The sequence below is a fragment of the Oncorhynchus masou genome, chromosome 12 (assembly GCF_036934945.1).
Source record: "Oncorhynchus masou masou isolate Uvic2021 chromosome 12, UVic_Omas_1.1, whole genome shotgun sequence".
In the NCBI taxonomy this organism is placed as follows: Eukaryota; Metazoa; Chordata; class Actinopteri; order Salmoniformes; family Salmonidae; genus Oncorhynchus; species Oncorhynchus masou.
This window is the reverse complement of record NC_088223.1, coordinates 19,444,044-19,458,586: the sequence shown is the minus strand read 5'-3', so window position 1 is coordinate 19,458,586 and position 14,543 is coordinate 19,444,044. Positions and strand designations below refer to the sequence as shown.

At 48.2% G+C, this 14,543-nt stretch overlaps 1 protein-coding gene across 2 annotated transcripts in view; it reads left to right on the top strand.

Annotated features, from left to right (window-relative positions):
- The window catches only part of vps50 (VPS50 EARP/GARPII complex subunit), a 231,718-nt gene that overhangs the window by 18,225 nt on the left and 198,950 nt on the right, over nucleotides 1-14,543 (top strand). For both annotated transcript variants that reach the window (XM_064979831.1, XM_064979830.1), the window contains exons 4-5: nucleotides 3,051-3,122; nucleotides 14,149-14,202. In XM_064979831.1, the coding sequence (XP_064835903.1) occupies nucleotides 3,051-3,122; nucleotides 14,149-14,202 (126 nt within the window). The remainder of the gene's footprint in view (nucleotides 1-3,050; nucleotides 3,123-14,148; nucleotides 14,203-14,543) is intronic.

Here is a 14,543-nt window from a genome sequence, read left to right as displayed (position 1 = left end):
ACAATGCTGCAGACACCTTGGGGAAACAACAAAGTGCAGGCTCATTCCTGGCCCATTCTCAGCCATATAAGGAGACATTGGAACACAGCGCATTCAAAATCTGGGCCATTTCCTGTATGAAATTTCATCTTGGTTTCTTGGTAGCATTATTTCTGGGGCACTCACAGATAATATCTATGCAGTTTTGGAAACGTCAGTTTTCTTTCCAAAGCTGTCAATTACATGCATCGTCGAGCATCTTTTCGTGACAAAATATATTGTTTAAAACGGGAACGTTTTTCATCCAAAAATGAAATACTGCCCCCGGAGTTTTAAGAGGTTTTAACAGAATGTAACTGACAGAACGGGTGTTGTATGTGGAGGATGAGGGCTACAATAGATATCTCAGGTAGGGGGAGTGAGGCCTACGAGGGTTTTATAAATAAGCATCAACCAGTGGGTCTTGCGACGGGTACACAGAGATGACCAGTTTACAGAGGAGTATAAAGTGCAGTGATGTTTCCTATAAGGAGCATTGTTGGCAAATCTGATGGCAGAATGGTAAAGAACATCTAGCCGCTCGAGAGCACCCTTATCTGCCTATCTATAAATGGTGTCTCCGTAATCTAGCCTGAGTAGGATGGTCATCTGAATCAGGGTTAGTTTGGCAGCTGGGGTGAAAGAGGAGCGATTGCAATAGAGGAAACCAGGTCGTGATTTAACTTTAGCCTTTGATATGTGCTTTGATATGTGTTGAGAGGAGGACAGTGTGCCATCTAGCCATACTCCCAACTACTTGTATGATGTGACTACCTGAAGCTCTAAACCCTCAGCAACAAGGGATATAAACAGCAACAAGGGCATTTCTACCCACTCTCCCCTTTGTTGCTGTTATTGTCACTGAGACAATATGCGAAGGACCTTCTTTCCATGCTCTTAAAACTATAAGCTATTCTGTCTTTTATGATCTTATTATTTGACATCTTCCATTTAATTCTAAATCAACGCTTGTATCTGGAGCTATATTTGTCTGTGCAGTTCAATAAATCCTAGTTTGTTTCGATGACTATCACCTCTTAGCCCATATACCAAGACACCCCACCAGCATACTAAAGCCTTAACCACCACAGGAAGAGTGAGACATATGCCATATAACAGGCTTGGACCTCCCATAACAGTCCGATCATCATGTACACTATACATTGTACAAAAAGTACCAAACAGTGCAATCAGCGGGGTCCACACTGACTAGTTACAGTGACTTGGTCCACACTGACGAGTTACAGTGACTTGGTCTACACTGACGAGTTACAGTGACTTGGTCTACACTGACTAGTTACAGTGACTTGGTCTACACTGACGAGTTACAGTGACTTGGTCCACACTGAGGAGTTACAGTGACTTGGTCCACACTGACGAGTTACAGTCACTTGGTCCACACTGAGGAGTTACAGTCACTTGGTCCACACTGAGGAGTTACAGTCACTTGGTCCACACTGAGGAGTTACAGTGACTTGGTCCACACTGAGGAGTTACAGTGACTTGGTCCACACTGAGGAGTTACAGTGACTTGGTCCACACTGACGAGTTACAGTCACTTGGTCCACACTGAGGAGTTACAGTCACTTGGTCCACACTGACGAGTTACAGTCACTTGGTCCACACTGACGAGTTACAGTCACTTGGTCCACACTGACGAGTTACAGTCACTTGGTCCACACTGACGAGTTACAGTCACTTGGTCCACACTGACGAGTTACAGTGACTTGGTCCACACTGACGAGTTACAGTGACTTGGTCCACACTGACGAGTTACAGTGACTTGGTCCACACTGACGAGTTACAGTCACTTGGTCCACACTGACGAGTTACAGTCACTTGGTCCACACTGACGAGTTACAGTCACTTGGTCCACACTGACGAGTTACAGTCACTTGGTCCACACTGACGAGTTACAGTCACTTGGTCCACACTGACGAGTTACAGTCACTTGGTGCCTCCCTACCTACACCTCCCTCCCCCTGGTTCCCTTGCTATGTGGGACACCTCTCCCCCCTGGTTCCCTTGCTATGTGGGACACCTCTCCCCCTGGTTCCCTTGCTATGTGGGACACCTCTCCCCCCTGGTTCCCTTGCTATGTGGGACACCTCTCCCCCCTGGTTCCCTTGCTATGTGGGACACCTCTCCCCCTGGTTCCCTTGCTATGTGGGACACCTCTCCCCCTGGTTCCCTTGCTATGTGGGACACCTCTCCCCCTGGTTCCCTTGCTATGTGGGACACCTCTCCCCCTGGTACCCTTGCTATGTGGGACACCTCTCCCCCCTGGTTCCCTTGCTATGTGGGACACCTCTCCCCCCTGGTTCCCTTGCTATGTGGGACACCTCTCCCCCCTGGTTCCCTTGCTATGTGGGACACCTCTCCCCCATTGACGGGTGTATCTACTCTAGCATCACTGTGGCGTCTTCTCCTGCTCACACACCGATGACTTCTAGATTGATGGATTAAACACTCATGGAGGAAGGGTGTGAAATCTCATTAGATTTAGCAGTGTCTCAAGAACAACAACCTTCCAGATTACAAAATTAGACTTTCAGCCAAGTGGAAAGCAATTACCCATCATCCTCAGTGCTTAGGTTTTTGCTGCAGTCTTTCCCCTTGTTCGTTCTTCACCAATTAAGTAGTGCTCCTCCATTTTAATTTACTATACGTCTAAGCATGTGTGCTATACAATTCTGCCACTTTTTCTTCTCTTTGTAAATGATGAAGACCGTGGAGGCTCTTTTGAAAAATGGTACTTAAGCAAGCTAGAGCTGATGCTGAAGAAACTCCAAAGAAGTAAGATTAGCTTCTAAAAGAAACAAATGAAATGAAATCCTGCCCGGCTCTAAGCTGCTGGCATTTGGATTTCAGTTCGGTGTCCATGATAAGCAATCTTTTGATTGATTTTCTGGCAGGTGGTTCACTCCACACACCAAAGCATTCCACAGAATGGCTTTATCTTCTAAGAAGTTATTGGTGTGGGCATTCTCATTGTATTGTAACAATGCTTTTATTGTGTGTTTTTATGATAGAAACTCCCACCTGAGCTGAACTTGCAGGAGCTGGAGGAGTACAGAGACAAGCTGAAGAGACAACAAGCAGCGGTAAGTGAAGGAAATGACATGAGCAGCACTGGGTCACTCACTCCCACATATAAATAGCTATGCCATTTATACTGTATCCGTGCACTTCGAAGGCCAACATAACATTGTACGACAACATCTTTAGTGTTCAAAACAAGGACTTAAATAGTTCAGTACAGTATATTGCTCTGCAACACCTGAATACAGAGACCATAGAACTGCAAAATCACCAATTGTATATAATTTCTGTTAACCCTGAGCTTATTGCTTCATCCTGGGCATGCACACACCTGTATTGCACAGTGGAGAAGTGCAGTCCCAGGTGGATATTGGCATGCTATATTCAGCAAGACTGCTTTACACCACTATATATACACTGTGATTAATAGTTAGTCACTGGTAGTGTTTCTGCTGCAGGCCCAAAGTATTATTAGTAATTATAAACTGGGTGGGTCGAGACCTGAATGCTGATTGGCTGACAGCCGTGGTATATCAGACCGTATACCACGGGTATGACAAAACATTTATTTTTTACCTCTAATTACGTTGCTAACCAGTTTATAATAGCAATGAGGCATCTTGGGGGTTTGCCAATATACCACGACTAAGGTCTGTGTCCAGTGCATAATTTTAATTTAACTGGTCACGTCGGTTAAGAACAAATTCTTATTTACAATGACATCGTAGGGGAGAGGAGGAGGATGAATGAGCCAATTGTAAGCACATTCATGGAGACGAGGAAGGTACAGAGGGAAAGATGAGGCAGGGAGGAAAGGAGGATGCAGGAAGAGAAGGAGGATCGAGGGAGAATATGGGTTGCATATTTCTAAAAGGATTCCGATATAGTTCCTCTGCTGGCTAGCTCTCTGCCCTCCAGGCCTGGGGGACCTGCAGAGAACCTCTATAGCAATGATGCTCTTTTTAAGCAATAAGGCACGACGGGGTGTGGTATATGGCCAATATAGGGCCAATATATGGCCAATATACCACGGTTCTTCTTGGAGTGGCAGGTAGCCTAGTGGTTAGAGTGTTGGGCCAGTAACCGAAAGGTTGCTAGATCAAATCCCAGAGCTGACAAGGTAAAAATCTGTCGTTCGACGTGACCAGTTAAATTAAAATTATGCACTGGACACAGACCTTAGTCGTGGTATATTGGCAAACCCCCAAGATGCCTCATTGCTATTATAAACTGGTTAGCAACGTAATTAGAGGTAAAAAATAAATGTTTTGTCATACCCGTGGTATACGGTCTGATATACCACGGCTGTCAGCCAATCAGCATTCAGGTCTCGACCCACCCAGTTTATAATTACTAATAATACTTTGGGCCTGCAGCAGAAATACTACCAGTGACTAACTATTAATCACAGTGTATATATAGTGGTGTAAAGCAGTCTTGCTGAATATAGCATGCCAATATCCACCTGGGACTGCACTTCTCCACAGTGCCTTGTTTGGGGGCAGAACGACAGATTTTTACCTTGTCAGCTCTGGGATTTGATCTAGCAACCTTTCGGTTACTGGCCCAACACTCTAACCACTAGGCTACCTGCCACTCCAAGAAGAACCGTGGTATATTGGCCATATATTGGCCCTATATTGGCCATATACCACACCCCGTCGTGCCTTATTGCTTAAAAAGAGCATCATTGCTATAGAGGTTCTCTGCAGGTCCCCCAGGCCTGGAGGGCAGAGAGCTAGCCAGCAGAGGAACTATATCGGAATCCTTTTAGAAATATGCAACCCATATTCTCCCTCGATCCTCCTTCTCTTCCTGCATCCTCCTTTCCTCCCTGCCTCATCTTTCCCTCTGTACCTTCCTCGTCTCCATGAATGTGCTTACAATTGGCTCATTCATCCTCCTCCTCTCCCCTGTAACTATTCCCCCGTTCATTGCTGTGTTCTCAGTCAACTTACCTGGTAAAATAAATAATTCTCCACACTTCCCCCGAAGTGTGCACTTGCATACTCCCTGTCATAGATTTAACAATGTAGGATACTCCCTCAATCAATGCTTACACCAATCCAATGCTTTTAAATTCATGATGTGGAGTGTGCAGCTGCACACTTTGGAAGAAGGGTAGAACATCTAGATCCTTCCCCTCTTCCTTCTTTCTCATCCTTCACTGTGACTCCCTCCCTAGCCTCCTTCTCCTGCTCTGCATTGTGTCTCACACAGCAGAGCTGTCTATTCAGGGTGCGAGGCCGGGCCAGAGCCATGATCCCTAGCGGTGGTAGGATGAAAGATGGAGGCCTCTGTGGACAGAACACTGACTGTCTGACAGAGCTCTTCAACAGAGCAGACAGCTGGCTGCCAGCCTTAGACCCCTAGGGGTCAATACCAGGACCAGAGGACCAGGGGCCTTATCAAGTCTTCTGCCTTACCCAGGCTGTGAATGACTAACCCGGCCTCAGATCACCTCGCCCCCACCCCTTAGGATGGAGATTATCGTATGCTGAATTCCAAGTCATCCCCTAGTTAAGCAAACGACCCCTAGACACTTCCTGTAGGTATGTACGGTAATAGCTCTATCTTGTCCTCTGGTAAGGTGGAATTTTGCTTACACACCAATCTGATCCTTTCAAACAAATGCATAGGAGAAGGATGGTTTCTCCTCCATCACATATTCATAGCTTTGGATATAGACTTCCACTGCGCTGCATTGTGTACATGCATAATGACATTCCCTATAGGATCTGAACTCTCTCTCTCTGATTGATAACTACCTATTGAGAGGGCCTCTCCATCCCGATGCGCTGATGTGAAATTGAATATTTCCCTCGCTGAGGCAGAGGAGTAGATACTGTACTGTAGATAGGAATGGTGCATTGATACATTCTATAGAACTTCTCCCTTAAATGAGTTCCATCCAAAACAAATGGGTGATTCCCCCCCAGTCTGGCAGAAGATGTTGTAGAGAATGGCTGCTATATAGGGAGGTGGTAGAGGTTCGCTGTGTAATTGGCAGCTTTGACACATCGTTGGCTGAGGCTCATCTCTCAGTTAATTACTTGTCTGCTGTATGATTGTCATCCACTTTAGAGATGCCAGGAGCTCTGCTCTGACTGTAAGAGTGGGAAGTCTCTCTTTAACTTCTAGGATTCCTAGTATGTTGTCACTATGTTTCACCATAGGGGTGGTGCCAGGTTTTCTCCAAATGTGGCGCTTGGCATTTAGGTCAAATAGGTACATTTTGGTTTCATCAGACCAGAGAAACTTGTTTCTCATGGGTCGAGTCCTTTAGGTGCCTTTTGGCAAACTCCAAGCGGGCTGTCGTGTCTTTTACTGAGCAGTGGCTTCCGTCTGGCCACTCTACCATAAAGTGCTGCAGAGATGGTTGTCCTTCTGGAAGGTTCTCCCGTCTCCACAGAGGAGCTCTGTCAGTGACCATTGGTTTCTTGGTCACCTCCCTGACCAAAGCCCTTCTCCCCCGATTGCACAGTTTGACCGGGCAGACAGTTCTAGGAAGAGTCTTGGTGGTTCTTGGTATGTATTGATCCAGGTGTATTAGGAGGAGGAAGGGGCCGGCGGGGTGTGTATTGGTCCAGGTGTATTAGGAGGAGGAAGGGGCCGGCGGTGTGTACTGGTCCAGGTGTATTAGGAGGAGGAAGGGGCCGGCGGTGTGTACTGGTCCAGGTGTCTTAGGAGGAGGAAGGGGCCGGCGGTGTGTATTGGTCCAGGTGTATTAGGAGGAGGGAGGGGCCGGCGGTGTGTATTGGTCCAGGTGTGTGTATTAGCGGGAGGGAGGGGCCGGCGGTGTGTATTAGGAGGGAGGGGCCGGCTGTGTGTATTAGCGGGAGGGAGGGGCCGGCGGTGTTTATTAGGAGGAGGGAGGGGCCGGCGGTGTGTATTAGGGGTAGGGAGGGGCCGGCGGTGTGTCTTAGGAGGAGGGAGGGGCCGGCGGTGTGTCTTAGGAGGAGGGAGGGGCCGGCGGTGTGTATTAGGAGGGAGGGAGGGGCCGGCGGTGTGTATTAGGAGGGAGGGAGGGGCCGGCGGTGTGTATTAGGAGGAGGGAGGGGCCGGCGGTGTGTATTAGGAGGAGGGAGGGGCCGGCTGTGTGTATTAGGCGGAGGGAGGGGCCGGCTGTGTGTATTAGGCGGAGGGAGGGGCCGGCTGTGTGTATTAGGAGGAGGGAGGGGCCGGCTGTGTGTATTAGGAGGAGGGAGGGGCCGGCGGTGTGTATTAGGAGGAGGGCGGGGCCGGCTGTGTGTATTGATCCAGGTGTATTAATAGGAGGGAGGGTCCTGCGGTGTGTATTGGTCCAGGTGTATTAGGAGGAGGGAGGGGCCTGCGGTGTGTATTAGGAGGAGGGAGGGGCCGGCGGTGTGTATTAGGCGGAGGGAGGGGCCGGCGGTGTGTATTAGGAGGAGGGAGGGGCCGGCGGTGTGTATTAGGAGGAGGGAGGGGCCGGCGGTGTGTATTGGTCCAGGTGTATTAGGAGGAGGGAGGGGCCGGCGGTGTGTATTGATCCAGGTGTATTAGGAGGAGGGAGGGGCCTGCGGTGTGTATTGATCCAGGTGTATTAGGAGGAGGAGGAAGGGGCCGGCGGTGTATATTGATCCAGGTGTATTAGGAGGAGGAAGGGGCCGGCGGTGTGTATTAGGAGGAGGGAGGGGCCGGCTGTGTGTATTAGGAGGAGGGAGGGGCCGGCTGTGTGTATTAGGAGGAGGGAGGGGCCGGCTGTGTGTATTAGGAGGAGGGAGGGGCCGGCTGTGTGTATTAGGAGGAGGGAGGGGCCGGCTGTGTGTATTAGGAGGAGGAGGGAGGGGCCGGCTGTGTGTATTAGGAGGAGGGAGGGGCCGGCTGTGTGTATTAGGAGGAGGGAGGGGCCGGCTGTGTGTATTAGGAGGAGGGAGGGGCCGGCGGTGTGTATTGGTCCAGGTGTATTAGGAGGAGGGAGGGGCCGGCGGTGTGTATTAGGAGGAGGGAGGGGCCGGCGGTGTGTATTAGGAGGAGGGAGGGGCCGGCGGTGTGTATTAGGAGGAGGGAGGGGCCGGCGGTGTGTATTAGGAGGGAGGGAGGGGCCGGCGGTGTGTATTAGGAGGAGGGAGGGGCCGGCGGTGTGTATTAGGAGGGAGGGAGGGGCCGGCGGTGTGTATTAGGAGGAGGGAGGGGCCGGTCCAGGTGTATTCGGAGGATGAAGGGGCCGGCATTATGTATTGGTCCAGGTGTATTAGGAGGAGGGAGGGTCCTGCGGTGTGTATTGATCCAGGTGTATTAGGAGGAGATATGGGCCGGCGGTGTGTATTAGGAGGAGAGAGGGGCCGGCGGTGTGTTTTAGGAGGAGGGAGGGGCCGGCGGTGTGTATTAGGAGGAGGGAGGGGCCGGCGGTGTTTATTAGGAGGAGGGAGGGGCCGGCGGTGTGTATTAGGAGGAGGGAGGGGCCGGCGGTGTGTATTAGGAGGAGGGAGGGGCCGGCGGTGTGTATTAGGAGGAGGGAGGGGCCGGCGGTGTGTATTAGGAGGAGGGAGGGGCCGGCGGTGTGTATTAGGAGGTGGGAGGGGCCGGCGGTGTGTATTAGGAGGAGGGAGGGGCCGGCGGTGTGTATTAGGAGGAGGGAGGGGCCGGCGGTGTGTATTAGGAGGAGGGAGGGGCCGGCGGTGTGTATTAGGAGGAGGGAGGGGCCGGCGGTGTGTATTAGGAGGAGGGAGGGGCCGGCGGTGTGTATTAGGAGGAGGGAGGGGCCGGCGGTGTGTATTGGTCCAGCTCACTCATTGATATTGACCAGGACTCTTCCTGGATTTCATGCTCCGTGTGTGTCCTAAATGACATCCTATTCTCTGCACAGGACACTACTTTTGGGGAACAGGCTATGATATTATCCACCATATAGTCCAGGGGCACTCGACTCTTACCTATGAGGTCACCTCGTGTCCCAGGTCTAAATCAGTCCCCGATTCGAGGGGAACAATAGCTGGCTTCCAGGTCCAGAGTTGAGTTTGAGGGATTTAGGTGATAAGAGAAATAGGACTTATCCACTTCACTCCCTGCCTCTCTGACACACTTAGCATCACAGACCTCAGATGGAACTCTCAAATCCTCAAAGAATAGATTTAGTACATGAGACAAATCAACATTTAGTTTTTTTCAGACAGTAAGGAAATGAGATGGGGAGACAGGCAGGTAGGATAAATAATGGAAAGGGTGGACATTGAGTGCCGGTCTCCAATTGCGGTGGGTAGTTAGTTGTATGTGACAATTACCGCGGAGTATTACCACTACGGCTCTGCATGAAATCAACATGTTCCTCAAATTAGTTGACATAGAAACGTCTCACTCAGTGTATGATTGAGAAATGTTAGGCTGCTGCAGTGGTATAGGCTAACGGGTATATAGGCTAACGGGTATATAGGCTAACGGGTATATAGGCTAACGGCTATATAGGCTAACGGGTATATAGGCTAACGGGTATATAGGCTAACGGGTATATAGGCTAACGGGTATATAGGCTAACGGGTATATAGGCTAACGGGTATATAGGCTAACGGGTATATAGGCTAACGGGTATATAGGCTAACGGGTATATAGGCTAACGGGTATATAGGCTAACGGGTATATAGGCTAACTGTCTAATTGTCTTTCTGAATTCGATGTGATTGGCTGTTGGCTTTTCGACCCTTAACTGCAGCTGGTGAAGAACACTTACAGTAGGCTGAGACCAAAATGGCACCCTACACCATATGTCGTGAACTACTTTTGATCAGGACCCATAGGGCTCTGGTCTAAAGTAGTGCACACTATATAGTGAATAGGGTGCCATTTGTTACTGCTACCCAGTAGTCTTTGCTGATTGACAGCTCTTAGCTAAAATACATGGGGCGTGAGGGCAGAAAATTGGGTTATTAACTCCGCTCTGCATCCCAGTCAATTATATGTGAATTATACCTCGCTGTTGGGCTCTGTCAGATCACAGGTGATGGGCGGGCTAATCTGTGTGGTGGTGTGGGATCCTGCAGGTGATCGGGTCTTATCCACACTGCTGTTTTTTGTGAATAGGAGGTGTTTTTTGAATGAATTGTTTGAGTGAAGAGGAGAAGGGTCTCTGTAGCAGGGATGAGCCCTTTCTCTGGATCCTAAATGGGACTGGTGTTGTGCTATAAGTGAAGTGACCCCTCACACTGAACCACTGCTATGCGTCTAAATGTTTATCTGTGCGATCTGTAATTTTAATTTAGGAGCTTTATTACCTCAAATAATTTTCATTGTGCTCCTACATTTCTTTGTGTGTGCCAACACACGTGCTCCTTGTAAAAAGCTCCTGACACAGAATTAATTTACCAAGCACGTACGCATCTTACAAACAGTCATCTTTGCGTTAGGTATGGTTTCTATTTTTATTTATTTATTAAATATGGTTGATTTCAGAGGCTATCCCCTCCAACTCTCCATCTCACATTCATTATTTCACTCGTTCACTCACCCTCACCCTCTCTCTCGCACGGACACACATACACACAGTTGAGCAAGTGAGCGTAGCAGCTGAACATCTGCACACACATACACACAGTTGAGCGAGTGCAGCAGCTGAACAGTCCGACCATCTGTTCTGTTCAGGGCTCCAGTAAGCTCCCTCACCCAACCCCCCTCCGTACATCAATACATCAGCTCCCCCTCACCGTGGAACTGTGTACTGAGCATCAATATATCAGCTCCCCTCACTGTGGAACTGTGTACTGAGCATCAATATATCAGCTCCCCCTCACTGTGGAGCTGTGTACTGAGCATCAATTTATCAGCTCCCCTCACTGTGGAACTGTGTACTGAGCATCAATATATCAGCTCCCCCTCACTGTGGAGCTGTGTACTGAGCATCAATATATCAGCTCCTCCTCACTGTGGAGCCGTGTACTGAGCATCAATATATCAGCTCCTCCTCACTGTGGAGCTGTGTACTGAGCATCAATATATCAGCTCCCCCTCACTGTGGAGCTGTGTACTGAGCATCAATATATCAGCTCCCCCTCACTGTGGAACTGTGTACTGAGCATCAATATATCAGCTCCCCCTCACTGTGGAGCTGTGTACTGAGCATCAATTTATCAGCTCCCCCTCACTGTGGAGCTGTGTACTGAGCATCAATATATCAGCTCCCCCTCACTGTGGAGCTGTGTACTGAGCATCAATATATCAGCTCCTTCTCACTGTGGAGCCGTGTACTGAGCATCAATATATCAGCTCCCCTCACTGTGGAACTGTGTACTGAGCATCAATATATCAGCTCCCCCTCACTGTGGAGCTGTGTACTGAGCATCAATATATCAGCTCCCCCTCACCGTGGAGCTGTGTACTGAGCATCAATAAATCAGCTCCCCCTCACTGTGGAGCTGTGTACTGAGCATCAATATATCAGCTCCCCCTCACCGTGGAGCTGTGTACTGAGCATCAATATATCAGCTCCCCCTCACTGTGGAGCTGTGTACTGAGCATCAATATATCAGCTCCCTCTCACTGTGGAGCTGTGTACTGAGCATCAATATATCAGCTCCCCCTCACTGTGGAGCCGTGTACTGAGCATCAATATATCAGCTCCCCCTCACTGTGGAGCTGTGTACTGAGCATCAATATATCAGCTCCCCCTCACTGTGGAGCTGTGTACTGAGCATCAATATATCAGCTCCCTCTCACTGTGGAGCTGTGTACTGAGCATCAATATATCAGCTCCCCCTCACTGTGGAGCTGTGTACTGAGCATCAATATATCAGCTCCCCCTCACTGTGGAGCTGTGTACTGAGCATCAATATATCAGCTCCCCCTCACTGTGGAGCTGTGTACTGAGCATCAATATATCAGCTCCTTCTCACTGTGGAGCTGTGTACTGAGCATCAAAATATCTGCTCCTTCTCACTGTGGAGCTGTGTACTGAGCATCAATATATCAGCTCCCTCTCACTGTGGAGCCGTGTACTGAGCATCAATATATCAGCTCCCCTCACTGTGGAACTGTGTACTGAGCATCAATATATCAGCTCCCCCTCACTGTGGAGCTGTGTACTGAGCATCAATATATCAGCTCCCCCTCACCGTGGAGCTGTGTACTGAGCATCAATATATCAGCTCCCCCTCACTGTGGAGCTGTGTACTGAGCATCAATATATCAGCTCCCCCTCACCGTGGAGCTGTGTACTGAGCATCAATATATCAGCTCCCCCTCACTGTGGAGCTGTGTACTGAGCATCAATATATCAGCTCCCTCTCACTGTGGAGCTGTGTACTGAGCATCAATATATCAGCTCCCCCTCACTGTGGAGCCGTGTACTGAGCATCAATATATCAGCTCCCCCTCACTGTGGAGCTGTGTACTGAGCATCAATATATCAGCTCCCTCTCACTGTGGAGCTGTGTACTGAGCATCAATATATCAGCTCCCCCTCACTGTGGAGCTGTGTACTGAGCATCAATATATCAGCTCCCCCTCACTGTGGAGCTGTGTACTGAGCATCAATATATCAGCTCCCCCTCACTGTGGAGCTGTGTACTGAGCATCAATATATCAGCTCCTTCTCACTGTGGAGCTGTGTACTGAGCATCAAAATATCTGCTCCTTCTCACTGTGGAGCTGTGTACTGAGCATCAATATATCAGCTCCCTCTCACTGTGGAGCTGTGTACTGAGCATCAATATATCAGCTCCCCCTCACTGTGGAACTGTGTACTGAGCATCAATATATCAGCTCCCCCTCACTGTGGAACTGTGTACTGAGCATCAATATATCAGCTCCCCCTCACTGTGGAGCTGTGTACTGAGCATCAATATGGCTCTGGAACATTATGTTCCTAGCTGTGTGTGTGTGTGTGTGTGTGTGTGTGTTATCCCCACTACAGCCTTGCCCTAAATGTCTTATAAGTCAGATGCTATCCACAACGTACTATAGGTTATGTGTAGCGAGGTGGCAAGTCAGTCCCTTGTGTATTTATTGTGAGTGTGTTGTGTAGGTGCACAAACATGGTTTCTTCTACTGAGTAAATACCACATGCTGTGTGAGAGGGTTGGCATGATTTAGTCCAGGGTTAAATTAACACAACCTGGTAGTTATTTCTACAACCTGGTAGTTATTTCTAGAACCTGGTAGTTAACCCAACCTGGTAGTTATTTCTAGAACCTGGTAGTTAACCCAACCTGGTAGTTATTTCTAGAACCTGGTAGTTAACCCAACCTGGTAGTTATTTCTAGAACCTGGTAGTTATTTCTAGAACCTGGTAGTTAACCCAACCTGGTAGTTAACCCAACCTGGTAGTTAACCCAACCTGGTAGTTATTTCTAAAACCCGGTAGTTATTTCTACAACCTGGTAGTTATTTCTACAACCTGGTAGTTAACCCAACCTGGTAGTTATTTCTGCAACCTGGTAGTTATTTCTTATTCCATTTCATCAATGCAACATTGACCTTTTTGTGTCCTTTAGGCCTTGCTTCTCAGAAAACACCAATGAAGACTATGATATACACACACTATTTGAATAATGGCAATGTTACATACAGTACAGCACATACTGTACCACACACAATAGGCTATTCTTAAGTAGCTAGTAGTAAAGTATAGATTTAATTCAGTCTCGTAGTAAAGTGTAGGCTAATTCAGTCTATTAGTAAAGTGTAGGCTAATTCAGTCTAGTAGTAAAGTGTAGGCTAATTCAGTCTAGTAGTAAAGTGTAGGCTAATTCAGTCTAGTAGTAAAGTGTAGGCTAATTCAGTCTAGTAGTAAAGTGTAGGCTAATTCAGTCTAGTAGTAAAGTGTAGGCTAATTCAGTCTAGTAGTAAAGTGTAGGCTAATTCAGTCTAGTAGTAAAGTGTAGGCTAATTCAGTCTAGTAGTAAAGTGTAGGCTAATTAAATCTAGTAGTAAAGTGTAGGCTAATTCAGTCTCGGTTTGATCAACAATACAGATATTCCACATTGTGAGAATCCTCTTTGTTAAAGACTTATGTTATAGATAGACACCAAAGCCCTCTTCTTTCTCCATGCTCTACCATAGTAGTACGTGTCTCTCAGGTGGGGTGGCATTTACAAGCGTCTGACTGGGTTATTTTTTTTTTGTCTCCTCGCTCTGTAGGTTTCCAAAAAAGTTGCCGATCTTATCCTGGAAAAACAGCCGTCCTACGTTAAGGTATGCTTTCTTCATTCTTTTTCCTTCCTCCTTTCCTTACACTGTATACATTTTCAAAGTCTCACTCAAACTCTTCCGGTGTTTATTTTTCGCTGATTGATATCAACTCACAATCAGTCATACCAAAGGAGGTAATGTGGCATATACCGGCATTACCATTACGGGACGGCAGGTAGTCTAGTGGTTAGAGCGTTGGGCCAGTAACCAAAAGGTTGCTGGTTAAATAAAAAAAGCTATCCGACATACGATATACAACTGCATTTGCCTTATAGACAGGTTGGTTGTTTAGCAACAAAAACATGCTCAACTGTAGGGCAAAACAGTTGGCTGACAACACGTAA